The sequence below is a fragment of the Aulostomus chinensis genome, chromosome 8 (assembly GCF_037954235.1).
Source record: "Aulostomus chinensis isolate RoL2024-O1b breed Wild chromosome 8, RoL_Achi_v1.0, whole genome shotgun sequence".
Classification (NCBI taxonomy): domain Eukaryota; kingdom Metazoa; phylum Chordata; class Actinopteri; order Syngnathiformes; family Aulostomidae; genus Aulostomus; species Aulostomus chinensis.
The window spans coordinates 7475001-7501762 of NC_141327.1; the positions used below are offsets into that span (position 1 = coordinate 7475001).

Sequence of the window (26762 nt, forward strand, 5' to 3'; positions counted from 1 at the left end):
GGGTCGGGGGGGGGGGGGGCTGGAGCCTATCCCAGCGGCTTCAGGCATGAGGCGGGGTACACCCTGGACAGATCGCCAGTCCATCGCAGGGCCAACACATAGAGACAGACAACCATTCACACTCACATTCATACCTACGGTCAATTTATAGTATCCAATTAGCCTCTATTAAGTATTTTACTCTTGTAAGTTGTTTTAAGAAATTGTCAATAATTTGCACCCCTTTTGTAATTTTTGTCTCTATTGAAGCAACATGTTTTCCCTGCGCAAGGTGTCCTTAATGATAAATTGATTAGATTAATCCTTGATGATGACCCATTTAACTTACTGTGTACCATGTTTCTTTTTGATCACTGAAACCCCATATTTCATATGTTCACCACTGTAATGTCTGATTACAAGAGTGTAGCATCACAAAATCAAGCTTTCTTTGTAATTGTGTTTTCCAATTAATGCCCAAGCTTCAAAATATTAGTTTTTACTGCTTTCCATCCAGTTGATTAATTTTCTTTTCTCCTGTGAAATCCATGAATTCAAGCAAGGCCAGTTCCCCTCTGACCTGTTTGACTGTCTTTCTCTCATTCTCTCTCATTCTCTCTCTCTCTCTCTCTCTCTCTCTCTCTCTCTCTCTCTCTGTTTCATGCTCTCTCTAACTCACAAACACATACACATTTTCAAAAAAAAATTATTTTGAGCAATTCTGTTATGTTCTACATTCCTCAGTAGAAGAGTATATTGTATGGTTTGAGGTGAAAACTCTTCGCTTACTTCTATATGTTAAGTGCTATGAATAAGATTATTATCATTATGTTATTATTGTAATATCTTTAGAAACGGGTAAATCAAACAATTGCCCTTTATGACTTAATTCTGTGACACATCTAATGTGCACAGTTCAAAGCCTGTATTTTACAATAGTTGATCGATGTGAGGACAGTTCACCTTGTAGGTGCTCTTAACATTGAATCTCAGAGAAAAAGTGATGATAAAAGACACCAATATCACCCATTCAAGTTGATATGATTTGAAGAAGTACGATATCAGCTTAGATTGAAAGCAGCAAATATTAAAGCTAACAGCCTGCTTGGAAAATGTAAATTTGTAGAGAAGAAAGATATTTATGATAAAATATTGGAAGAAAACAGTAAAAGTTGTCAGGAAAAATGCTAAGGAAAAATAGAAAGTATTGAAAAACTCTTATTTCAAGTAACCCACCTCTGCTAATTCACAATTATGGCACACTCAGTCTGTTGCTTCTATCACAGTTAATTTGCAACATTTTAGATATATTTTTACTCTATCCGAGCTGAATGCTAATGCTGCTGGTCTTTCTGACAGTCAGTGGGTGGAAGTGCAGAATTGCAGTGAGATTGTGACATAATGTGCCTCCCCTGTCTATGTAGTATGTAACAGTTTAGTAATAGCACTAACAGAGAAATAGTCTCTCTACAAGGTAGCAGTAATAGCAACTGCATTAGCTGGAGCTACAGTAAATGTGTGGACAATTTTTAACATTACGTTTCTCAACAGGACTACAGAGTGAATATATTTCTTCGGCAGAGATGGAATGACCCTCGCCTACGGCTTCCAACTGACTTTAAGAGTGAAGCGCTAACTGTTGACCCCAAGATGTTCCAGTGTTTGTGGAAACCAGACCTTTTCTTTGCCAATGAAAAAAATGCTAACTTTCACGATGTCACTCAGGACAACATCCTGCTCTTCATCTTCAGAAATGGCGATGTCTTGATTAGTATGAGGTATGCATGCCTCTTTGTTTTTAGTCATTCGTCATGTTTTTGATCAATGCACACACTACTAAACAACTTAACTTAACTTAACATTTTAACTCATGTCATATTGCAAGAGATTGACTTGTCAGTCTACTTATGAATTTTATTCAATATAATATTTGGCTGTTAGAGATGGGACTAATACAATCCATTATCGGTTTGGTTTACCAGAGTTCTGTACCTTTCTCAAGGACAGATGCCCTGGGAAGCCTTTGATGGAGACATCCTGTACCAGACAACCTGCTGTTAGACTGTCTTTAGCAGTGTACCTTCATTAAATCACACAAAAACAACAGCAGGTTCATACTTTGTCCTCAACTACTGCTGGCAAGTCCAGGTAGTACTTTCCAGAGTTTGCCAGAGGTGCTGAGAATCTTCTGACTACTATTTGAACCGCTCTACCTGCTGCAAGACGTTGCATTTGTATTGACAGGTCTCCATGGGCTTGAGTGTCCTCTCTCATTTTCTCTGAGGTTTCTGACTTTTTTTTTAACCCTGTTTAAAGGGTATTTTAGGAAGCTTTGACTCACCTAGATTAAGGATCTAAGGAAAGAAGATGCTGCATTATGTAAAGATTGTAGCCCCTTGAGGCAAATTATAATTTGTGATTTTGGTTTTTATAAATACTATTTGATAAAATTTTATTGATAAGTATATGCACAGTTGAGTTTGTTTGCTATCAACAGACAAATGTTTTTTGTTTTTTTTTACTAGTCTCTGACAACACTGATTGTCTGTTAAGGATGTATAGAGAGAGAATATGAATGAGCATGTGATGAAACTTGCATTAAATAAGCATTTTTTTCCTTAATGAGAAATAATGATCTGTTCTGATTAACCTTATGTGCTTGCATGCTTATATTAGTTTTTATGTATGTTTTTCTGTGTAGGCTCTCAGTCACGCTGTCTTGTCCCTTGGATCTTACACTCTTTCCCATGGACACACAGCTCTGTAAGATGCAACTGGAGAGTTGTGAGTACACCTTTAAAATGAGCACACAAAAAAATATATTAAAATTGAGTTCAGACAAAGCTATTATGCTGTCCTTACAAGTCAGGGCCCCCTGGATTGACGAAAGTAGAGATTTAGGGTTAATAATAATAATAATAATAATAATTTTATTACAGACTCAAAGGTCCAGATAAGAGCAAAACAATACATACAAAAATTATATATATATATATATATATATATATATATATATATATATATATATATATATATATATATATACTGTATGTATATATATATACTGTATGTATATATATACTGTATGTATATATACTGTATATATATATATATATATATATATATATACTGTATGTATATATATATGTATATATATATATATATATATATATATATATATATACGGTATGTATATATATATATATGTATATATATACGGTATGTGTATATATATACTGTATGTATATATATATATATATACTGTATGTATATATATATACTGTATGTATATATATACTATATATACAGTATATATATATACAATATATATATACTGTATATATATACACAGTATATAAAAGACACAATAAAAGAGCCATGATGCGTGTCAATTCCATGATTATACAGTTCTGAGTTATTCAACCAAATTTATACATAAAATTTCTCATGGCTTGCAGTGTATTAACACTTGCAGCCACAAACATCTCACTGGCGCGACACCAACGTGGTCTCCTCAGCAGAATTCTCAAGTTCAGTTATTTAAGGATCTTATTAATGACAAGACTGATAAACAGCGGACACAAATGTTAGAAAAAGGACAAAGGCAGGAGGAAACACATTTACAGTGTTTTGATACTAGACATTCATCAGGCCAACAATGTTTGACAATGAGATGTACATATTGAATAGAGAATAGTTGGCTGTCTGCAACCACTCCTATTACTGACATGAAGGATAATTTAAAAAGTACTACTTATCCTTCTATTAATCATTAATGGCATATCTTCCTAGGGGTGGCTGGAGCCCAGCTGTTATCAGGTGAGAGACAGGGTACCCCGTGGACAGGTCACCAGTCCATTACAGGGCTCACATACAGAGAAAGACAACTATTCACACCTAAGGGCAATTTTAGAGTCTCCAGTTCACCTAAATAGCAATTAATTACAGCACAGTAAAAGAAAAAATATAATCTCAATATTCAAAATAGGCTCGAGGACAAGGGTCTTTCTGTGTGGAGTCTGCATGTTCCACCTGTGCCTGTGTGGGTTCTCTCCAGGTACTCCAGCTTCCTCCCACAGTCCAAAGACATGCAAGAGTAGACGAGGTTCATCAGATACTCTAAACTGACCAAAGGCATGGCTGTGAGAGCGAATGGTTTTCTGTCTATATGTCCTGGCCCCGTGATGGACTGGCAACCCATCCAGGGTGAACCCCGCCTATTATTGTGGGCCCTGGGCCCCAGCTTCACTCACCAGCCTTTCTGTTTGCCCTACACTCTTAAGTCCTTTGCCCGGACTTCAGGCCTTTGGCTTGTCCCAGTGGCTGTCAACTTAATTGCCCTACCTTGACTTTGTGCACAGCAACAAGCTCAACTCTACTGTGTCAGTTTAAAAATGAGGGAAATTAAATAACTAAAAAAAAAGAAAAAGGCATTTAAATTATTTTAAACCATAGCATCTAAAATGTACATAATGTGGGAAACTACAGTTTTGATTTTCTTTTGTTTTAGTTGGCTATACGACCAGTGATCTTGTGTTCATGTGGCAGTCAGACCCAGTTCAGATGGATGAGATTGCCCTTCCTCAGTTTGACATTAAACAAGAAGATATAAAATATGGAAACTGCACAAAGTTCTACCAAGGAACAGGTCAGTAATTCTAAGTAATGATTTTACCACCAAACATGGCAGGTAAGAAACACATTTTTGCATTCTTCTTTCTTGTATTGAGTCAAAACAACGGATAGTGGCTAACATTATTTTATTTGTTCTGGTATTGAGGAGAGTACTATGACCAGCAACTGCAATCTAATGTTGGAGTCCATTTGTAATGTCAATTGTCAGTAGAGAATGCACCAAATTTGAGGCAAGGTAGAGGCAGGAATTTGCTTGTTATCTGTGTGAAATGGAAGTCGTAATATTCCTCTTTCCAAAAAAGCTGACACTTGTGTGGGTGTAAACGTGACGTAATGTTCAGTACAAAATTTGGTGAACAGTGACGTACAACATCCATGTCGGGAGAATATTTGGCCCCATGACATAGTTTGGCAAGCCTCTAGTTTTCCCAGTCCAACCGCCCTCTGCTGCTGCTGCTGTTGTGGTTGCAGACCTGGTAGTGTGTTTTTCTCAAGTTTTTCAACTTGCTGGTAACGTTCTGTCATTCGCTGATAGCCACATCGACCAAGCTCCTCCGCAACCTTTTCATACAACAACCCATCCTTCACAGTCCCTGTGAGGTGGTTATCCACAGCCCTCTCAGCAGTGATTGTTGGCAGCTCCTTGATCTCAGTGGCTCTCCAGGCGCTCATCTTGCTGAAATGACGGTTGCTGCAATCCTTTGACATCATGCGGACTCGGTGTTGTCGGCTGTTTTGCGCCTTGGCTGTCTTTGAATTGTTGGTGCAGTTCTTTGTGGTGGTGTTTCAGGTGTTGATGAAGATTGGTCATATTTCCCCTTGTAGTTGCTGTGACCGCCCCATATGTTTTACACCTGGGCTTGTACGACGTCACACACACACACACACACACACACACACACACACACACATACATGCGTACCTTACCAACAGTGGCCTCTCAGCATTGACTGGGTAAGAGGGGACTCCAATTTCTGGTCATTGTAATGAAACAAAAACATTACAGAAAATTTTCTTTTAAGGTCTTTTACCATAATGTTACTTGAAATGTGACTTTTAATGGGTTTTTTTTAAGAAATTGCCAAGAGGGGACCTGGATCCTTGAGTGAGATCTACCTGGGTAACAGGGAACTTCCATATAAGGCAGTGGAGCTGTCTGACCCATTCACACTGCTGAAGAGAGCTTGTTCACCACCACGACCGTCTGAAAGTGGCTGATTTAACCTGCATGTGATCATTATTTAGACATTTCTCTCTGGGAAATATTTAGAAAATAAATGGTTTAGGTTAGTTTAGTTTAGTTTAGTTTAGTTCAGTTTAGTTCAGTTTAGTTCAGTTCAGTTCAGTTCATTGTTAATTTAGACAGGATAGTGTACATTCATGGACATGTTCACAATACAGAGTACCGCTACTCTAAAAATGTAGATATACTGGAGTTAGCGTGCAGCTAAAATACATCTGTAGTCCTCAATAAATACACTGAGGTTAAATATTCAATCAAATTGAGACCCTTGTAAACACTCTGATTCTCACCACTGTCCAGTAGTTCTTTGTTTTAAACGATGTGATAAACCAACCACTGAGTCCCCTCTTTGTCTGAACAGAATGACAAAGGTGCCCTGTTGAATGGTGGGGAGCGACACTCCCCCTCCCAGAGGGTAACGACTGACTCTTGTCCCTCTTTCACACTGAAACACTGTCAAAGCAGGTTTTCGTGCCACGTTTGCTCGCCATCAGGGTTCATTCAAGCTTCCAGCAGACGTGAGTCTGAGCTCCCGCTGCGTGCCTGTGTTTCTCTCTTTCGTACGTCATTGCGCTGACAACGTCATCATTACACAAAAACGTGCGCCGTGCCTCAAAATGCTGGTGATGTTCCTATAAATCGCCACATCCTGCACAGTTCAGATCTGCCACCAGATCTCCTCTACACCCTGGATGATGAGAAGCTCGTGACTTCACCATCTTGACAGTGCGCTGCCATGATCGATAAAAAGATGTGCAAGATGGCGGTACAAGTTGTTTACCAACACGGTGGCGCCTGCTCAGTTCACGTTAGGGTTCCCGGTTGGTGGGAGTTCCCAAGCAGCGATAAATTCACGTAAGATCAAATGCATGTAAAGTGTTGGAACAAAAGGAGTGAAGAGGCGTCTCAGGACATCAACAGAAGACTGATCTCATGGCAGAGGCCAAAACTTTATTGAGAGAACAGAGCATGACAGAGGTTCCCTGTTGGCTGGGAACTAATGACAGAAGTTCCCTCTTAGATGGCGTGGAGCGACTGCAGCACTGCTGAAATCCATGCCATGATTTTATCTTCGACTTGTTTTGTGTTTTAGGAGTTCTTTAGGAGCTCATGAGAAATTAAATATTGAAGTTTGTGTTACTTATAATGATATTTCGGGGCACTAAAGACTCTGCCAAATATTTTAAACCCTCTGTTATGCTCACACTCATAGGGCTCTATTTTTAAACCCGCCCCCTGCGTGGCACAGAGTTCCCACCCCTCGCAGTGGTTATTTTGAGCAGCGCAGCCTGGCACACAGCCAGATTGGCATTTTTGTCTGCCGATGTGCACAATTCCACCAAGATGGGCATAGTAGGAGAAGGAGGAGTCGGCAGAATCTGCCTGCAGATCCATACTTTCGGTCTCCGCTGCTGCTCGGCGATGGTGCAACAGTGCGCCGAGAGATTGCCAGATCAGACCTGGTTAAATCAGTGGATTTTTGTGAACTAGCGTTGCTGCGTGTCACGTCAACAATACTTCACAGGCAGGTTCCCACGGGGACAGCACAATTTCAGTAAGATCAATGTAGCCAGCTCCTTCACTAATTATTTTAGTTCTCTTGAGTATTTCAAAATAACAGCCTATAAATTAAATTAAATAATTAAAATAGAATAAAATAAAATAATTATTTCTACTATTATTACATTCCTAATTCCTTTAAATGGGCCAATTGAATCCATATTCATGTTTACATATATTGTGCAATATGAACTGCCCCAGCACACGGCTGGATGAAGTCCCCTCTTTGCCTGAACACAATGACACAGGGGCCCTCTTGAATGGTACTGAGCAACACTCACACTTCTAGTTTTGTGTCATCAGGACAGAAGAAGATGCAATCACTTTTATTTTAGAACATTTTAGATGATATAGCTATTGATTTGATTGCTAGGCCTAAATAAACTCATCAGACTGACTAACCTACATTTTATTGCTATGGTGAAGGGTTTCCCTGCACCTTCTGAAACGAGCCTCCTCACTCGAGCTGAGCTTAAGTGAATTTACCTGCTACTTGCACATGTTTTTCTTTCTGGTGAAAGTTGTGCATCACTGTGAAAAAGGTGTGTTTGCAGGGTTCCTGCAGGATCAACATATTAAATTTAAGAATCTGTAAGACAATACTGTTCAGTAGCAACTGGACAATTGTCACTGGTTTCACTATACAACAATAAATGGCAATATTATGGCGTCAGGTAGCTGTCAAAATCATGAGAGCACAAATACAAACTAAATGAGCACAAGATTAGGAATTGAGGGCATAAGAAACATAAAATTGAGAGGTCAAAAATAATCTTTTGGCCATTAAAGTTTTTGTCTCCAGCGTGTAAATTGTGACAGAGCAGTTGTGGAGCGGTGGCACATAAGAAAATTGATTCAAACAGCTGACCATTAACAGGCGTATTCCGCCGACGAACTTTAATCGGCAATCGTCTTGTCGAGCCTTACCCCCATCACGTATTTCTGGTAGGAAAAAATATTGAGAGCGAGGAAACATCCAAAGCGAGCGAGCGTGTAAGTTAGAAGAGAGAGCGAGCAGCGCCACCGTCTCACAGCTGCTCTCTGTCATAATTTACAAGCTCGAGACAAAACTTTAATTGCCACAAGATTATTTTTGACCTCTCAGTTTTATGTTTCTGATGCCCTCAATTCCTGATCCTGAGCTAGTTTAGTTTGTATTTGCGCTCTCATGATTTTGACATGATTTTGACAGCTTTATGACCCCATACAATATCCCTTAAGGGATTTTTGGGTGAAAAACTAATTGTCAGTTACTGTAGGTTAGAAAACTGAAATTAAAATGTGTCCTTAGGAAATAAGTGGATAAAGCAAATGAACAAATGAACTGATGGACTGATCAAGATCAGATCAAACACTCAATAGGTGTTCCTCTGTCCCTGCAGAGAGGAACACCTCAGATGACAACTGCAGGTTGGGTGTTGAAGGGGCCACACTGAGCGGGGGAGGGCGAGCAGGCCTGAAGAGGTGTATAGAGAGCGGGGTGGGGGGCTGGATATCAGCTAAAGAACATTTTGGTTCATCTGCCCAGGCCTTATTGCTGCTGGCTTGGTCTCTACCAACTGCTTGCATGGCCTGAGAAGTTCTGTTGTCCTTTCAGTCGTCTCAGTTTTATATTTTCTTGGGGGGGGGGGGGGGTGGAATTTGTTGGTTTAATATGATTGACGGTCAAATTTGTCCAGTTAGGAGGAGTTATTGGTATTCATGTTTACTGAGTCTTTAATGTCCATAGGACTGGGAGTCAATTGTCTTCACAAAGTGTTTATTTGTACTGTCATACCGATTCTGAACTTCCTCAGTCTTGGCCCTGACAAATACCCCCATATGAGAGTAAAAACTTGATACACTCATACTAATACAGAAACTACCTGAAGTAAACTAAGGGCTTTCTCTGCTCCCTCCTGTCTGTCCTGCCCCACAACCCCCCTCCAACCTGACAACTTGCCCCATACATGACAATAGCTTAGTTCATCACATCTGACGAGTGCTGGTGCACAGATGCACCGGGGGCCCGTTCAGTTTGTGGATATGTACTCGACTCCTCACAGAGGATTTCAGGTTGTCCTTTACCCCTTTCACACTGACACACTGTTGAAGAAGGTTTTTGTGCTACGTTTCCTAGGCATCAGGGCTCATTCAAGCTTCCAGCAGACATGCATCCCAGACCCTGCTGTGAGGCTGCATGCCTGGGTTTTTCTCTCTCGTCATCGAGCTGACAACGTCATCATAACACGTAAAAGTGCGCCGTGTCTCAAAAAGCGAGTGATGTTCCAATAAATCTCTGTGTTCCGTACGGTTCCAGAAATCTGCTGCAGGATCTCCTCTACACCGCAGATGGCGAGCAGCTCATGGACTTCACCATCTTGCCAGTGCGCTGCCACGATGGTTGCAAGATGGTTATAAAAGTTGTTTGTTAACGCGGTCGTGCCTCCTCAGTTCTCGCTAGAGTTCCAGTTCGTGGGAGTTTAATTCACGTAAGATCAAACACATGTAAAGTGTTAGAAAAAGGAGTGAAATATACCCCTTTCACATTGAAACACGCGTGTGCCACGTTTGCTCGGCTTTAGGCTGCATTCAGGCCTCCACTAGCCGCGGGTCTGAGTTCGGGACATCAACAGAAGACTGAGCTCATGGCAGAGGCCATAACTTATTGAGAGGTCAGTCAGCAGCTCTCAGCCCTCCCCAATTTTTTTCATTTATTTATTTTTTTCCGGAGCTTCCACAATGACAGCCTGACAGGCGACACAGTGACAAAATCATGATGGTCGCGTGAAACCTGAGAGAACCTGGGTTGCCTATTTCACACTGCAGGCAAGCGGAGCAGAGCCAAGGCAAGCCACTCAACACCCGGGTAGCTTGGACGCAGGCCGAAATGTGGAGTCGACCCTTTCAGATCCCAAACACCCGTGTTTTTGGTGCCGTGTGAAAGGGTCTAAGGGAACTCCTGTCACTATTTACTAGCCAACAGGGAACCTGTCATTCCAGACAGTAAAAATACCTGTTTTTTTCCCCTGTAATGTCCATCAAAAAACATAACAAAGCATATTTGACCAACAATTATCTGGTTAATATGTCTAGATTTACTTGTTTATTTTGCCTTTCCCCCTTCCTTTGATTCTGGAGTGGGAATGTCGCTCTATGCCATCTAAGAGGGAACTCCTGTCACTATTTAACAGCCAACAGGGAGCCTCTGTCATTCCAAATGGTAAAAGTGCCTTTTTTCTTCAAAAAAAGACAAAACAACAAAAACATTAAAAAGTGCTTTTGACCAATAATTAAATATTGAGATTGTAATTTTACTTACTAATTAGCAAATGTGGTTATTTTCATGTATGCTGGAGTGTGAATGTCGCAGTGTTCTATCTAAGTGGGAACTCCTGTCACTATTTACCAACCAACAGGGAACTTCTGTCAATCTAAGCAGTAAAAGTAACTTTTTTTGTAATGTGCATCAAAAAACACAACAAATTGCATTTGATCAATAATTATATATTTAAGATTGTAATTTTACTGATTAATATTACCTATTTTTTACCTTCATTAGTGGTGGATTGTGAATGTTGCTGTGTTCTATCTAAGTGGGAACTCCTGTCACTATTTACCAGCCAACAGGGGCCCTTTGTCATTCAAAAAAGTGGAAGTCCCTTTTTTCTGTAATGTGTATGGTTGAAATAAATGCATTGTCAGAAGTGTAGACAGAGCCTTGGAATATATTGAAATAGAAATAGAAATCCCATGCTGGTGAAAACTAGTTAAGTGAGTATTTTGGGAATGAACAACTTCAGGAGTCTGAACAAAGTCTAAAATGTGAGTGTTTTTTAGGAATTGCTTAAAATTATTTCAAAAACAAAGAGATTACATGTTTAAAGAGATATGTTCTGCACCCAGTAACTTGTTAAACAGCCCCTCTGCAGTCAGAAAGGCTGCCTGAGTGCAAACCATTCACACCTTCAGGGAGTGTGTGTAAAACGACGTGTGTTTATGGGTCATTGTTATTCCGGCCCCAGCCTCGAGGCGGACAGCCTGGCATGGACTTTCACACTCACACACCTTCAGGTCCCCTCTTGGCTAAAGTTAAAAAAACTTCACCAGAGCATGTTACATATGATTTTAGCATGATTTAAAGCACGACCAATAGGGGACCTCAAAAATGTCCCCTGTTGGCTGTCAAGTCCCCTCTAGGTGAAAGTGTAATGACGCCGAAGGCCACTGTTGGATAGGTAGGAAAGTGCACTCACACACACACACACACACACACACACACACACACACACACACACACACAGGTCAACCCAAAATAGCTCCAAATGAGTAAGGAGCTATTTTTTTCCACCAGGTCCACTTCATTTTCCTCGCACTCGCTAGTTTTCTCTGCGTCTTCGCCTTCAGCCGTCATCCATGTAACACGCCTACCCTCGGCTCCACTAGCTTGCTAGTGTCCGCTATCACCACAAACACCGTATGTAGCTGACACCACACCACCAATTAATGTCATGGGCCGAACGCGCGGCTAATTTAACAACGCCACATGTGATTGGTTTATTTTTGCAGCATGCGAAAATGAACTTCTCATCGTGGACACATGACTTTTGCCATGTGTCAATCGCACATTTTGATTTTGCAGTGACAATTAAAATTTGATTAATCGCCCGGCCCTATTATGTATGTATGTATGTATTTATGTATGTATGTATGTTGCAAACTGCTACAAAATGCAGCAAAGACGAAAAGCAGAGTGTAACAATGGAGCCTTGGTATCAAAACAGCACAGTGGAGCAACAGTAAAGTCTTTGCTTGTGTCTGTAATGTGATTCTGAGTATTAGTGTGTGAGTGTGCATCTGTGCGGATTGCGTGGCTCGACGGTGGCTTCTCTGGACGAGCGGACGGGGGGGAGAGGTGTCCTTTGCGGAGTTCTCTGCCGTCGCTGTACTGCCAGCTCGAGGTCCGAAGAGGAGAGCTGAAGTGAACCGAAGAGGTTGAAGAGAACCGAAGGGGTCAAACTTTTCTTGCGCTGAAGTTTTATCTGGTGAGGCAGATGATGTCACTTCCTGTGGGATGGTACTGGCTCTCAGCCAAAAGCAGTGCGTCACGCGAACTTCCGGTCAATCAGGGTACAAGTTCTTGGGGGGGGGGGGGGGTCAATGGCCAGATTGAGCCCCCTGTTTATGACCCTTTGTTTCAAGAAACGTGGTCACTCAAATGCAGGCTTCAGAAAGGGGTGTCAAGCCTCAAAGGCCAAAAATCCTTTCTTCAACTGGATTAATTGTCACATCTCTGAATTAATCTCTTGACCTGGTTGAGTTGGCACAACATAAGGATCTGACAAAGGAGTAATTAAGACAACCAAACTAAAGTATGTACTCAACTAATCACACAACAAAAGAAAAGGTGGGAGAACATGAGAGCAGTGATGGAGCTGATTGGGTAGCGCTTTAGAACAGGGCTGTGACTGATGAAGACCAACAAATTGACAAGACACAGGTGAACGATGTTAAAAAGACAGAAAAGGGACAAAGATAGGAAGTGACACAGAAGTGCACACAAGGGAAGTAAATTTCAAAATAACACAGGAACTAGAAAACCAAGAAACACCATCAAGATCAGAAATAAACTAATTAGTCAACAGTAAAGTAAGGATTCCAGTAAAAAGTCCAGATCTAAATTCAGCACAGTCGTAATGGAACTATGACATTATTATTTAATGTCATAGTTCCATTACGACTGTTTTGAATGTAGTTGGCATTACTTGATTTTCTGAATGGTTATCTATAAATGTTTCCAGAATATTTTTGAGTATTCCTGTCTCCTTTTGTCTGTTTCTAGGATACTACACCTGTGTTGAAGTGATTTTTACATTGCGTCGACAAGTGGGTTTCTACATGATGGGAGTTTATGCTCCAACTCTACTGATTGTTGTGCTGTCCTGGTTGTCCTTCTGGATTAACCCTGATGCCTCGGCAGCAAGGGTGCCACTGGGTGAGTCACATATTACAATATTCTAATGCATTTACATTGCAATCTATGATTCAGAAATATTGACATCAATTTTTAGTTTTGGCCTGCTAGCTTCAGTATTCAGACACACCATAAATGTCACTGATTGTGAGTAGTTTGCTGTCAATGGTATACGTCTTTTACTATAGCTACTTATAAGGAGAGCTTGATAAATGGCATGCATGTCATTTTTCACCAGTTCAAGTTTACCTCTGACACAAGTGTAAAGTTTCACAGAGGATGAGGAAACATCATGAACGACTCACTTGTGATTTATTAAGCAGAACAATCACAGGCAAGGCAAGGCAATTTTATTTGAATAGCCTGTTTTCACAAACAGTTTGTCTCAAAGGGCTTTACATGGCATCATCACAACATCTTCTGCCCTTAGACCCTCACATTGACTGAGGAAAAACTCCATAGAAAACCCTTTTAAAAATCTGAGAAACCTCAGGGTGAGCAACAGAGGAGGGATCCCTCACCCAGGATGGACAGACGTGCAGTAGATGTTGTTACAGACAAGAAAACAGTTTACAATACAAAATGTGGGAAACATGGAAATGTTAATAACAGTTAAAGAAGGAAGCTTCTGGAAGGGGAGGCAGGGAGAGCAAGCCAGCTTGATGGGGGACTGGATGGCAGACTGGTTCATGGAAGGGGAGCGCGGGCCGGTGTAACAGTAGGGGATAAAAAGGGGGGGGGGGGGGGGTGGCGATGCAGGTTGGAGGAAAAGCAATGGTTGTACCTTTGGGGCCATGTTCTACAGTCAAGCCCACGACAGCTAAGCTACACACCACTTCCTCTTGGTCCTACTCCCACAGTATTTAAGTATTTTTGGTGACCGGTTTAGCATTTTTTTTTACAATATCTGTCCTTGAGAACAATGGCACTTACTGTCAATAAACTGTAGGACAGTCTCTCCTTGCTTTACCCCTCTTGTTGCAGGTCAAGAACAAGGTCGGCTCTGCAAAACAAACATAGACAGCAGTGTTGCTTTCGTCACGCTGGATGAAAACGAAAATGACGACGTCAGACCCCTTTTTTCCATGACGAAAATGAGACGAAGACGAACGTCACTATAGCCCTGTAAAGACTAAAATGTGACCAAATTGTATACATTTTTGTCTGACGAGAACAAGGCGAAACTAAATTGTTAGTGGGTGGACGATGACATGCATTTTTTTCCGCCAAGTATAACATGCGTGCAATGTCAATCAAGAGCTCAAACATCAGAATGGAGCCAGCTGTATCTGTTGGTCCTAATGGTCACGCCCCCATCATCAGCACACACACACTAAAAGCCTCTCGCACGCGTGCACACACATGCACACACAGAGACAAGTCTGGGCCTGTCTGCAGTGGACGAAACACACACCATGGCAGCAGCAGCGGTGTCAGGTGGTCGTAAAAAGAGGGATGATTAAAGCATAGCTTTAGTCAATGTTAGGCTAGCCCTGTGATGCATTTTCTTTTTTGTATTAAGCCTAAAGTTTGGTGGTGGTGGTTCCACCTCCCCGTGGTACAGAGACCGCTTCCTAGTACTACATGCTAAAGCTAGAATGAATAGGGCTGCCAGGGGCCCCGCTAATGTTGGCTCGTTTAAACCAGCCCTTCTATTAATTTAGCATGTTATGAATAAAACCCCTGTCCATTTGTGGACGGGTGGCAAGTGAAATGCTTTGACCCATGTTTGTGGGACTGGGAAACACGTAAGTCTTCAGACCTGTTGCTGTTCCCTATCGTAAGCAACACACGTGGATGCTTTAACCAATAACAGCAGCTAAAGCCAATATGTAGGGACATATGGTCATTCATATGGAAGTCAAGTGTGCTTTTATTTTTTGTTTAATCATATTTTATTGTGATACAATACTCATATTGTGTGCCAGTGAGTTGTCTGCATCTGCAACAAAATAATAAAAGTAAAAGGTAGAGAAAGAAAAAGAGGGGAAAAAACTCACCTTTGAAAGTTAGATCAGTTTCAGTGTGCTTCATTCTAATACCTGTATTGGCCTATGACGTACATGCACATTTATCTTTTATTTATAGGTATCTTCGATATTTGACGAAAACCTTTGAGTTTTCATCGACTAAAACTAGACTAAAACCTTTTTTGAGTTTTCGTCGACTAAAACTAGACTAAAACTATCAAGGATAGAAATGACTAAAATGTGACTAAAACTAAGAAGCATTTAGTCCAAAAGACTAATAGAAAGGGTCTAAAATAAACAGCCAAACACTCAGAAGTTAATCCTCCACACTGGCTGGTAAATGATTGTACCAAAATAGTAATTTAATGATCTGCGAGAAGACCACCTGTCTTGTCTTGTTTACGTCTGCTACTGATTGATCTGAGACAGAACTAAAACATTCTCATATTCTGAGGTGTGTAACTAATTCTGCGACTATGATTTCAACTCAATTTGACGGTCATGTCATTTTGACCCAAAGACGATCTTTGTACCTTTTTTTGTACTGCTTACATGGAAATGTGAATAAAGGCAACAATTCACTTTTTCTAATGTTGGGGTCAATCTAGGAAAAGGCATCAAATCCCAAGTTGAAAAAATATCGTTTAGGGGAATTTTTTTTTTTTTTTTAAATCAATGGCGGGTCATTTTGACCCAAGGACAAAAGGAGGGTTAAAGTAAATCGCGATCATCTACTTTAAAATGCAAAATCCTTTGCAGAATTCTGTATGTAATTGTCTTGACTTCTCAGAATGATGAGAATTGGGCTATAGCTGAATATGTTAGCGAATGATGTTTAACACCTCAATATATGTAAGTGGGGAGCATCAAGGTTCAGGCCAAACACCAAATATTAATGTCATAAATACCTTTCATTTATCAGAACAATCTGGTCTCTGTTGATGAACTGAAATGAGTTTACATTTTTGTGTTTATAGGTATATTATCCGTACTCTCTCTATCCAGTGAGAGTATGTCTTTGGCTTCAGAGCTTCCCAAGGTTTCCTACGTGAAGGCCATTGATATCTGGCTAATTGCCTGTCTACTATTTGGGTTTTCATCCCTGGTGGAATACGCTGTCGTACAGGTCAGTCTTACATGCAAACACAGACATACAACTTCATCTATAGTCAACTTCCATATCCATCGTCGGATTGGTCTGTAATTATGGAATAATGAGAAAGAAATGAGGGTGATGGGAAAAAAACTGATCCACACAAAACTGATGTGTCACCCACTATTGTGAATGTCGTCAAATTTCTTTGTAAATATAATTCTTTAAAAAGTTATATTCATTCCTGAACACGGCACACACAGTGGAGATGATGAAGTTCATGGCCATATATGATCAACCAATATGATTGAAATGACTGAACTGTATAACTAAACTTAATTGGGTTATCTTAGCATTCACAACCTATAAATAGATCCTTGATAGTACAAACTATGATGAAAGGTTTGTTGGAGATATGCCTCTAGAGATGGATGGTTCCTCCATCTCCTCGTCCCCTGAGGTGACATTCTTGAAATTGCACTCTTGTCAGTCTCACATCAAGTCTGCAGTGAAAACTGCATTCATTATCTCAAACACATCTTCAGACTTCAGCCACTAACAGCACTTATCACTGATCATGTCAAGCACTTCTCTACTGACCTCATCTGTTAGTGAGAGAAAGGGGAGTGCAACAGTCTAGAGCAGCAAGACTCCCTTCTCATATAAATCACTCTTGACATTGATTATCAAAAATACAGAAAAAATGGTGTCCCCTACAGTGTCCAAACAAGAGACAGTTTTGTATTTTAGAGTTAGTGTGTCATTATGTGTGCAGGTGTTCACCCTGAAAAATCTGAGGTGCGTAAACTCTTTCATTCAAGTGTCATGCCTAACTATTCTGGAAAGTTGGCAGCCTTGTATCCACTCGCCAAGGATTTCAGAATGATAGAAAAGTGTTGTGACTGTGGCAATTATAACTGTTAACAAACCCATGACATGCATTTCCTAGAATGATTCTCATCCTTACCTGCCCCCTGTCCAATGGGGCACAGATGCCTGAAACATGGCTCCGCACCTGCCAGTTAGGTTGTTGCCATATTAAGGGACTTTTCAGTCCTCTTCAGCAATCTTTATTGACCTCAAATGCACCAAGTGACAAATTTGACAACTATTTGGTCAAACTATGTGTGGTTAGTAACAAGCAGCCTGCAAGAAGCAAATGTTTGAAGTTGTGTCTGGACAGCAAGAGGCAGATCAGTACACAGGCTGCATGTCCTCTGAGTGAGACCCAAAAAAACTTTTAGCTTCTCTTTCATTGATCATTTTACATGAAACATATTGATAATATGACAATGTGACCCCTTGTAGTATGTTATAACTATATGTTATAATCCCTTGTAGTAGTTATAACATCCAAATTTTTGATGCTTGGAAGGCTGAGAAAGATGCTTGAATGCTTGGAAGGCTTCAGTGACGACTGATGGTTAACATGTAGCCATAATTGCCCATCATATCACACCTGTCCTGTTGTCTGACATTACAATACAATATCTAAATTAGAACACTTTCATTATGAATGTTTCTTTATGAAAGTGCAGTATAATTTCACTTGAAATTTAGTACTCTTACACCGCTGCAGTTTAATTTTACTAAATCCTCCTTCAAGAGTTATAGAATGTTCAGTTTAAATTGACTGTTTTATTAACTGTTTGAGGTTCGTTGATTCTTTTGTAATAAAGATTTTGGAGGCTCTCATTTGGTTTCTTGCTGAACTGTACTAAAATTCACAAGTGTTCCCAAAATGTTGACCATCTTCATATAAAGTAGGGGTTGCAAAGCGAGTGTGGTGAGTGTAATCACTACAAAATTGACTGAATGAAACTTGGACATCTTAAAAGCATTCCTACAGGTCCTCAAACAGTTGTAGTAGGTCCACAATTACCACTGTTCTCACACTGCAGACTCAGGTCCTCAAACAGTTGTGACAAGTCCCCAAACTGCTGCTGTAAGCCCTCAAACTGCTGTGGAAGATTGACAACTACCACAGCAGGTCAGTAAACAGCCACGGCGGGTCCTCAGACTGCCATTGCAGGTCCACAATTGCCATAGCAGGTTTTCAAACATCATCAGTGTTCACTTGAAAGGGGTGAGAGCACTAGAGGACCAATCACCAACATGAAGAAGAACAGAGTGCATATTTCACTTTTAAGGAACCAACTGTAATGAGGAATGTGCATCCATTATACACAGCTGTTGTAGCCAAAGCCAGGAAGGAGAGCTGTAATAAGTGGCCAACTGTGTGAATTTATATATCAAGGGACTTTACAATATCATTGTTTGTTTTAGAACTGACATGAACAACTTTGATTGCTATTAAATGAAAGAAAAACTGTGCAACTTTTACTTATGGAGGAGTTAATATTTGACTAGATGTATCTTTACTTTACTATATTCTTTACAAGTATTGGGTAAGGTACTTTGTCCATCAGAGCTGAGAACAGGTATATTTTAATCTGAGCTGACTGGCAGATAGCTCATGTCCTGCCCTTAGGCAATCTGGCTTTGGGAGGGGTATGTACCAGGTGACATTGGAAGGAATGAGGGAGAGGGAAGAAAAATAAAGGGTAACTGTTAGGAGGAGCAGAAGAACAGAGGGGGTGGAGATGGGGTCGGGGGAGGAATGCATAGAGATTAGAGGGGAAGGGAAAAAGAAGGGAGGGTCAGACAAAAAAACAACAACATTAGAACGGTTGACCAGGTAAAAGTAGGTTTGAAAAGTGAGTGTGATTCTGCTCCCTGACCAAACATGATATCTAACTTTATTATTTTGTTAAAAAATGTACTATGATTGCAAATTTTGAAGGAGTTTGAAAGGAGTCATAAAGTACAGCTGAATTTATCATAAATTCACAAAAATATATTGCAGAGGATTTCATTTTGAGACCATTTTGTACAAATTCTTAGAGAGCATACCTCCACCAAGGTATTATGACATCATTAGATCCAGATCAATTCCAAATTCTATTTTATTTTTCCCTGAAACTAAGTTCCATCATCCTACCAAATTTATATGAAAATTCATTCACAGTTTTTTTAATATCCTGAAACAGACAGACTAATATTGGTAATTACATAACCTCCTTGGTGAAGGTAACAATAAACTTTTTGTTAATACTTATTAATTCTCAGGTTCACTCCCAGCTTGTTTTCCTCTCTGTTTCCCTCTACCTGTAAAGGTGATACTGAACAGTCCCAAACTGATTGAAGAGGAAAAGGCTAAAATGGCCACGAAGGAGAATGCTTTGAAAGAGAAAGAAAAGGAAAAGCCTTCAACTAAAACAAATACAGTGAACGGGACAGGTGGAACACCTATACATGTAAACACATTACAGGTAAATTTAACCCCACCGAATGAAACAGTAGAATGTGTTGATATTTCTCTAATGTGTGATTTCTGGTAAGTTGCAAAGCTACAGTCCTTAAACAAGAGATTGTTATGAGATCTTCCTCTTCTCAATTTACTCAATTTAACCCCTTTACCCTGAGGTTATTTGTGATACTGAATAAATCCCTTGTAATTATTGCATATTGCAATAATGTAGCTGCATATTATATAGTATATATCAATTTGGCGCTCTGATAATTATACTTGACATTCTTTAAATTTATGTGACATTGTGAATGCACTCTGTCTCTGTTAGCAGGTGGTTGAAACTCGCTGTAAGAAAGTTTGTACCTCCAAGTCGGACCTTCGCTCTAATGACTTCAGCATCGTAGGATCTTTGCCTCGAGACTTTGAACTTTCTAACTTTGATTGCTATGGTAAACCGGTTGAAGTGACAGGGGCCTTCAAGTCCCAGGGCAAGGCCAACAAGAAACCACCGCCACCTAAACCTGTTATACCTGCTGCTGCTAAACGTATTGATCTCTATGCAAGAGCTCTCTTTCCCTTTTCCTTCCTCTTCTTCAACGTTGTCTACTGGTCGGTTTATCTGTGAGAGGAAGAAGGGTTAACAAAGGGTTTGTATCTGCCTGGCCATCTTAGTGAAATTAGCTAAATTGACCCCACAAATGATAATATTTTAGGAGCCATGTTTACATTACTGCTTGTAAACTGCTGTAGTCCTTGGGTTAACCTGTAAATTGAATTGCCACAACCTATTGGCCCTTGGGCTGGTGCTTCTTCAACTCCATCGCACTACCTAGGTACTGCATGTATGTCTGTTCCAAACAGAATATTGTGTTTAATGTAAGCAAAACCCTTCAGTAGTTACAACTACCCAATGCTCCTCATCTGTAAGTGCTATAAACAGGAGGTAAGATTTATGTTAAAAATTAGACCTCCAAATGGCCACTACCAACTACAGTATGTGTTAAGTTACATGAGAGACTGAGAACAAGGACGGTATAAAAAATAAATACATTGCAAATGTAATAAATGATTCTAAACACATATTAAGAGTTTGTCATCATTACAGTACAGTCACTATTGTATCAGGTTTTAGACATTTTACTTCTATCTACTAAAAACTACATTACAAGAACCTGTTGAATGTCTGTCTGTCATCACCTTGTGTATGAGTGCTCCTGTGTCATTGTTTGTGATAAAGAGTATTAGTGCATCAATCTTTAGTTGGGTTTCCATCTGCCTGCATTTATGCGCGTTTTTCGATTTGTATATAGAATTACCTGAATGGAAACAGAAAATCCAAGAAAAACACAGGAATATTGCAATATTGTTTTGACACTTAGTGAAGGTGGAAAAGTTACCACTATCAACAGATAGTAAATGCAAATACATGTAACGGAAACAGATTTAGGATGAAGCATGACCCTTAGAAATTACATGACTTACATGTCCCTCCAGCACCAGTAGTCCGTTGGAGAAACGGTAGCAGATGAAAACACAGGAATGTTTGTGCTTAGCAGAACTTGCCCTAGTGCACATAGCAGGCCGGATAGCAAAAAACTATTACATCAACATTTAGATATTATCAGGCTGAAGATTGATTGATGTCCGATATTGAAATTGTTCACGATGATCAACTTTGCATTTCCAATTAATTCTGAAAATGAATCAAGCTTGATTCAACTATAATCAACACTGAAAGAATTTTAGAATTGCATCAACATTGATTCAACTACATGCATTACATTATACTATGAAAGATTATTAAAGGGCCATTCCAACACTTTTTGAACTTCCTCTATGTTTTTAATATGCCTTATTTAAAAAAAAATCACTTCAACTATACCTTTAATTTCATATTTAACAAGCAGCATGCCAAAGTAGTCTCCTAGTCAATGACATCACTGTGATGTCGCTAATAGACAAGTTTGGAGCACTCCCTGCAGAACTTCAAAATACCAAATAGAGGAAAATGATTATTTTTTTTAAATGCTCTATTATCACCCCCCCCCCCAAAAAAAAGACCGTTATTCATTTATTAATTAAAGATTCACTTTAGTACATTTTAGCATTTTAACAAGCGCCTCCAACTTTAAACCATTTTTCCGTTTAACCCTTACTCTCTTCCTTGGTACCCCGCCACTCGTCTCAGGTGGATAACGCAACCACTTCTGCAGTGCTTCCCTGCCTATTTTAAATACTCCAGGGTGATTGCACAGTGTGTATGTGAGTGGTTGATTGCTGACCGCTTGCAGGTGTGTAGATGAGCGCCACGTCATGCCTCTTACCTGCTTATACTGACAGACAGTGATGGGAATAACGGCATTAAAATAAACGCCGTTACTAACAGCGTTACTTTGTCAGTAACGGGTAACCTAACTTATTACTTTCTCTATCATTACAACGCTGTTACCATTACCAACACGCCGTTATTACGCGTTACTGAAACTATCATTGAAGCTGCCATCTGATTCGGCTCACACAGACACAGGAGCCACAAATGTGTGTGTTTTTTCTCTTTTGGAAAGGGGGTTGGGGGGGGGGGGGCGTCCAAGATAACCGCCTAAGTAATGATGACTGGATAAGATAGAGTAAGATTTCATGTTAAGCCAACTAGAGACATCAGGTGGGCGGGTGTTTACACACAAACCCAGTACGTAGCAGCAGACACACAAACTATCAGAGATGGCAAATCCAGAGTCGCGGGGAAAGACAGTGTTTTCAAGATGGAAATATAGACACTACCTTAACTTCTTTGAGGTTATAGGTGTAGACAAATTTATACATATATATTTGCTTAAACTGTAGTTAAATTTATACATACATTCACTTAAAATAGAGTGCAGGAAACACAAGGCAGTTGTAATAAAGAGGTTTCTGTGGCAGTTCCCAAAGAGGTAGAAAATGTTTCAACACTGTATTTAGTTCATTAATGTACTTCTTTAATGTTAGTAGCGGTACCGGGATCTCCTGCTCATGCATCCCAGGCAGAATCAATGACTTAGCTGCAAGTCACCTTATTTGACCTCTTGAACATCTGGAAGTAGTAAAAGGTGTTTTACAAAGGGGTCCCACAAATCTCCAAAGCACCAGGATTAGTTGGTGCCATTGCGACTCCAGGAAGGAACTTATAAATACTGGAGACAACACAGATAGACATTCCAAGATATAAGACAACAGAAAAACACTATCAGCAGTGAAGCACAGACCAGACTGTTTAAGAGTGGACACAGGTGAAAAGGTCACAACAGGGAATAGCAGGAGTGTAGCTCATGCTAGCATCACTCCCTCAAGCTAACTAAGTCAGAACAGAGTCCACAAGAATTTCTATGGTGGGATGAGGCCGTGAAAGATAAGAGCATGGCCGTAAATCGGAAAGAGGTTTTAATCTTCACAGCTGCAACAACAAGGCCACGATGGAACAGAAGGGACTGGCACGAGGTCAGACAGAAGATCCTGCAACAGACACGAAGATCAAAAATACACACTTGCACGCAGAAGCGATCACATACGCACCTCCCTGTAACACATAAAACTGGAGAAGATAGTTAGATCGTTGGACTTCTTGCCCCAACGCCAGGGACGACGCATCTGCGTATGCTGACTCCAGCATAGGGGAAGACGATCTCCAGAGCTCTGTATTCTTTCCTGTTAATCTGAATAAATTCTTTCGAACCAACTAGAAGGTGTCCTCTCCGGATTTGGAACAGCGCAATACATATACTCTGTTGGTCCTTCTGATTGATTAATGATGACTTGTTGAAAAATTCCTACATAGGTAATGTACATGTCGTGTGTACATTAAGTCGTCCCAGAGCAAGAGCAAAGAGGCTGTCAACGTCCAATGTGAGCAACTCCAATTTAATGAAGCACCTCTCAGCGGCACACACTTCTACAAAACTAGTGGCCAGAAACACCGTTGACACCGCTAATGGTGATAGCAAGCCAAGTGCTGTTAACGTGAGCTTCGCTAACAAAGAAGGACACGGAGCCACGCCATCCAAGCAGCCAAAGCTGGATTTTTCTGAAAAAAAATTAAAATTCTTTGACATTTTTAAAATTAAAAGAAAAAAGTAACGCAATTGGTACTTTCCCTAGTAACTAGTTACTTTCACAGTGGAGTAACTCAGTTGCTAACTCAGTTATTTTTTGGGAGAAGAAACTATTAACTATAACTAATTACTTTTTCAAAGTAACGTGCCCAACACTGCTGGGGGGGGGCAGAGGAGGAACGGAAGCACAACTGCTATCCTTACAGTGCATTCCATTCATGGTAACAATGCATTAAAAAGGTTTTATATAATATACTGATATTTATGTAATATACTGATATTTAAGTCCTTTTCAAGTTCAAATTTAGTGTTTTTTAAAGATGTACTTTCAGTGTGCTTTTTCTTAATGCATTCTAAATTATTGTAACAATGCATTAAAGCATTTTTAAATACACATTGTAATATACTGATATTTTAGTGCATTGCAAGTTCAAAATTATGACCTTTAAAAAAGGTGTGCAAAGTGAGCAATAGTTTAAGTTGCAGTTTTTATTTAATGTTTGCGGTTTCAATTGGCAGATTAGTCAAAAAAAGATCACGGGAGTCAGCAAAAACACACAAAATATAGAATATCTAGCAAATATACATTTACAGTTTAAATACCTATAATTTTATAAGGACCTCCCCAAGACTCTTGAATCCCATTCAACAGAGTTTGAAAGTTAGATGACATACATTTTGTCCTTTGAGTTTACCATTAGGCCTACACATTTACGTTTCAGTAGGTAAGGAGGCACGGCAAACACACTGTTATTGTGAAAGGGTTGCAAGGCCTCGTACTAACAAACAGCTGTTTGTGGTGGAAGCAGAGGAGGCCCCATCCATAGATGCAAAAGCCATCAGGTTCATAACCTAACAGAATCTTCCATCACTGAACACTGCAACTGAATTATTTCTCTTCTTAAGAGTTGAATTGTTATATTAGGGATTCCCAAAGTGTGGTGGGTGAGCTGCCACCAGGGGGTGTGTGAGATAAAAATATAATGGCAGTCTGTTGAAATATTACACAATTACAGTGTTGTTTTTCCATACAATAAAAAGCTTTTATTTTAAATAAAAAATAAAATGATTTATTAGTTTTTGACAGAAACATAGAAGAAGAGAGTTGCTGTCTACTTCTACTGCACACTGCTGTCTTCGAATATGCGCACCAACTCGTTTCATTCATTTCTTCAAAAATTCATAACTGGCTGAAATCAGGGAAACTGTCAAGTGGGACGTCGCATGACAAAGTTCAGGGTCAAGAAGGAGGAGAGGGACCAAGAGACAGTGAGGATTTGGAGGCAATGGAGATGGAGAGAATAATGGATCAGAGATGAGAAATGAGCGGGAGTCAGATGATGCGCTGGAGGAAGAGGAGGGAAGGAGATGGGGAAAAAAAGGTTATGAGGTTGAACACAAGACAGGGAAAAAAATAAGAAAATATGATAAAAATTATCTGGGTCTGGGCTTCACTTGGTTCAGAGATACAAATTGCACCAAAGCCTCACAGCATGGTGTGCAGTGAGTTTCTAGCAATCAGCTGTCTGAAGCCGTCTTATCTCCATCATCACCTCTACATGAAACATGGCAATATTAGTCAAAAGCCCCTTACATTTTTTTTAAAACAAAGTTGGAGGAGTTACAGAAAAGGTCAAAACAAATGCAGTTTCTTTCATGCGTTGGGTCTACGAAAGACACATTACGGGCTTCATATCTGCTCAGTTACAGAATAGGGAGAAAGGGGCTGACGCACACAATAGCCAAAGACGTGTGTTTGCCAGTGGCCAAAGAGATGGTGGAGTGTATGATTGGAGAGAAAGAGGCAAAAAAGTTGAACATAATTCCCGTATCCAATAACACTGTGTCGTGCCGCATTGATGCATGTCTGAAGACATCTTGGCTACATTCGTCAGCCGTGTGAAGAAAAGTGAGTTTTATACGAGTCTACAGATGTTGCAAATCTGGCCAATCCTCTTCTGAATGTCTGCTACCTTTTTGAAGGAATGGTACACAAAGATTTTTTGCTCTGTCGGCCCCTTGCCACCTGAACAACAGGAGAGAAAATCTTCAGTATAATTGACGTTTTTATGAGGACCAATGGGATCAAATGGGAGTGCTGTGTGGGAATTTGCACAGACAGGGCAAAATCAATGACAGGGAAACACATGGGGCTTATAGCTCATATTAGGAGAGTCTGTCCATTCATCAGCTGATTACACTGCAGTATTCACAGAGAGGCCCTGGCAGCCAAAAACATGCTAGATGATCTACATGCAGTGCTGAACGATGCAGTCAAACTGGTGAACTTCATTAAACCACTAAATTCAAGAATATTCACACTGCTATGTAATGAGATGGGCAGTGAAAACTGGCAGGAAATTATTTCTATAAGATTAAGACTGTATTTTCGCTGTTAGTTCGTACCACAAAATTTCCCAACACAAGATAAAATTCTCAGAGACGGAGCTCTCAATTTAAGTTTTACTTGCAGCAAGGAGTACAGGCAAAGTTGTACATCTGCACTGATCAGTCTCAGTGTCTTCCAAACATATTTAAACAAAGTTCCTCCTCTCAGTAGCTTTCCACCACGCCTTGTTCTTTCTTCTTCTTTCAAGGACAGTTGCAGGGGGAGCATAGGAATGCTTGCTCCTCACTGTCCAAGGCCTTTCCCAAACACTTCTTATCTCAGGAGTGTAAGCACAACCTGATACATCCTGCACAAACTTCATTTCTTTGGTCTGTATAAAGGTCACAACACTATCATACAATTCTACATCAGGCTAAAACTTCATGATAATAAAACATGAATGTAACAAAAAAAAAATGTGTCCACATATTTTCTAACAACACAAATCACTGCTGCTGCACACAGAGGTGTGTTGGCTGTCCCGCAGCAAAGAGCTGACAAGGCTCTTTGTTCTCCGACACAAACTGCAGCAATTTTTT

The 26762-nt window shown here is 40.1% G+C and overlaps 1 protein-coding gene across 4 annotated transcripts in view; it reads left to right on the forward strand.

Moving 5' to 3' along the window:
* Positions 1-20960, forward strand: part of LOC147256968 (glycine receptor subunit beta-like) — a 95121-nt gene extending 74161 nt beyond the window's left edge. For 2 of the 4 annotated variants that reach the window (XM_086210692.1, XM_086210695.1), the window contains 7 exons: positions 1531-1757; positions 2681-2763; positions 4490-4627; positions 13239-13391; positions 16318-16466; positions 19610-19765; positions 20075-20957. In XM_086210692.1, coding sequence (XP_086066818.1) covers positions 1531-1757; positions 2681-2763; positions 4490-4627; positions 13239-13391; positions 16318-16466; positions 19610-19765; positions 20075-20371 — 1203 coding nt within the window. In that variant the 3' untranslated portion in view covers positions 20372-20957. Of the gene's footprint in view, positions 1-1530; positions 1758-2680; positions 2764-4489; positions 4628-13238; positions 13392-16317; positions 16467-19609; positions 19766-20074 lie in introns of all 4 variants that reach the window. The other 2 variants (XM_086210693.1, XM_086210694.1) reach the window with 2 other exon arrangements.
* The last annotated feature ends 5802 nt before the right edge of the window (positions 20961-26762 follow it).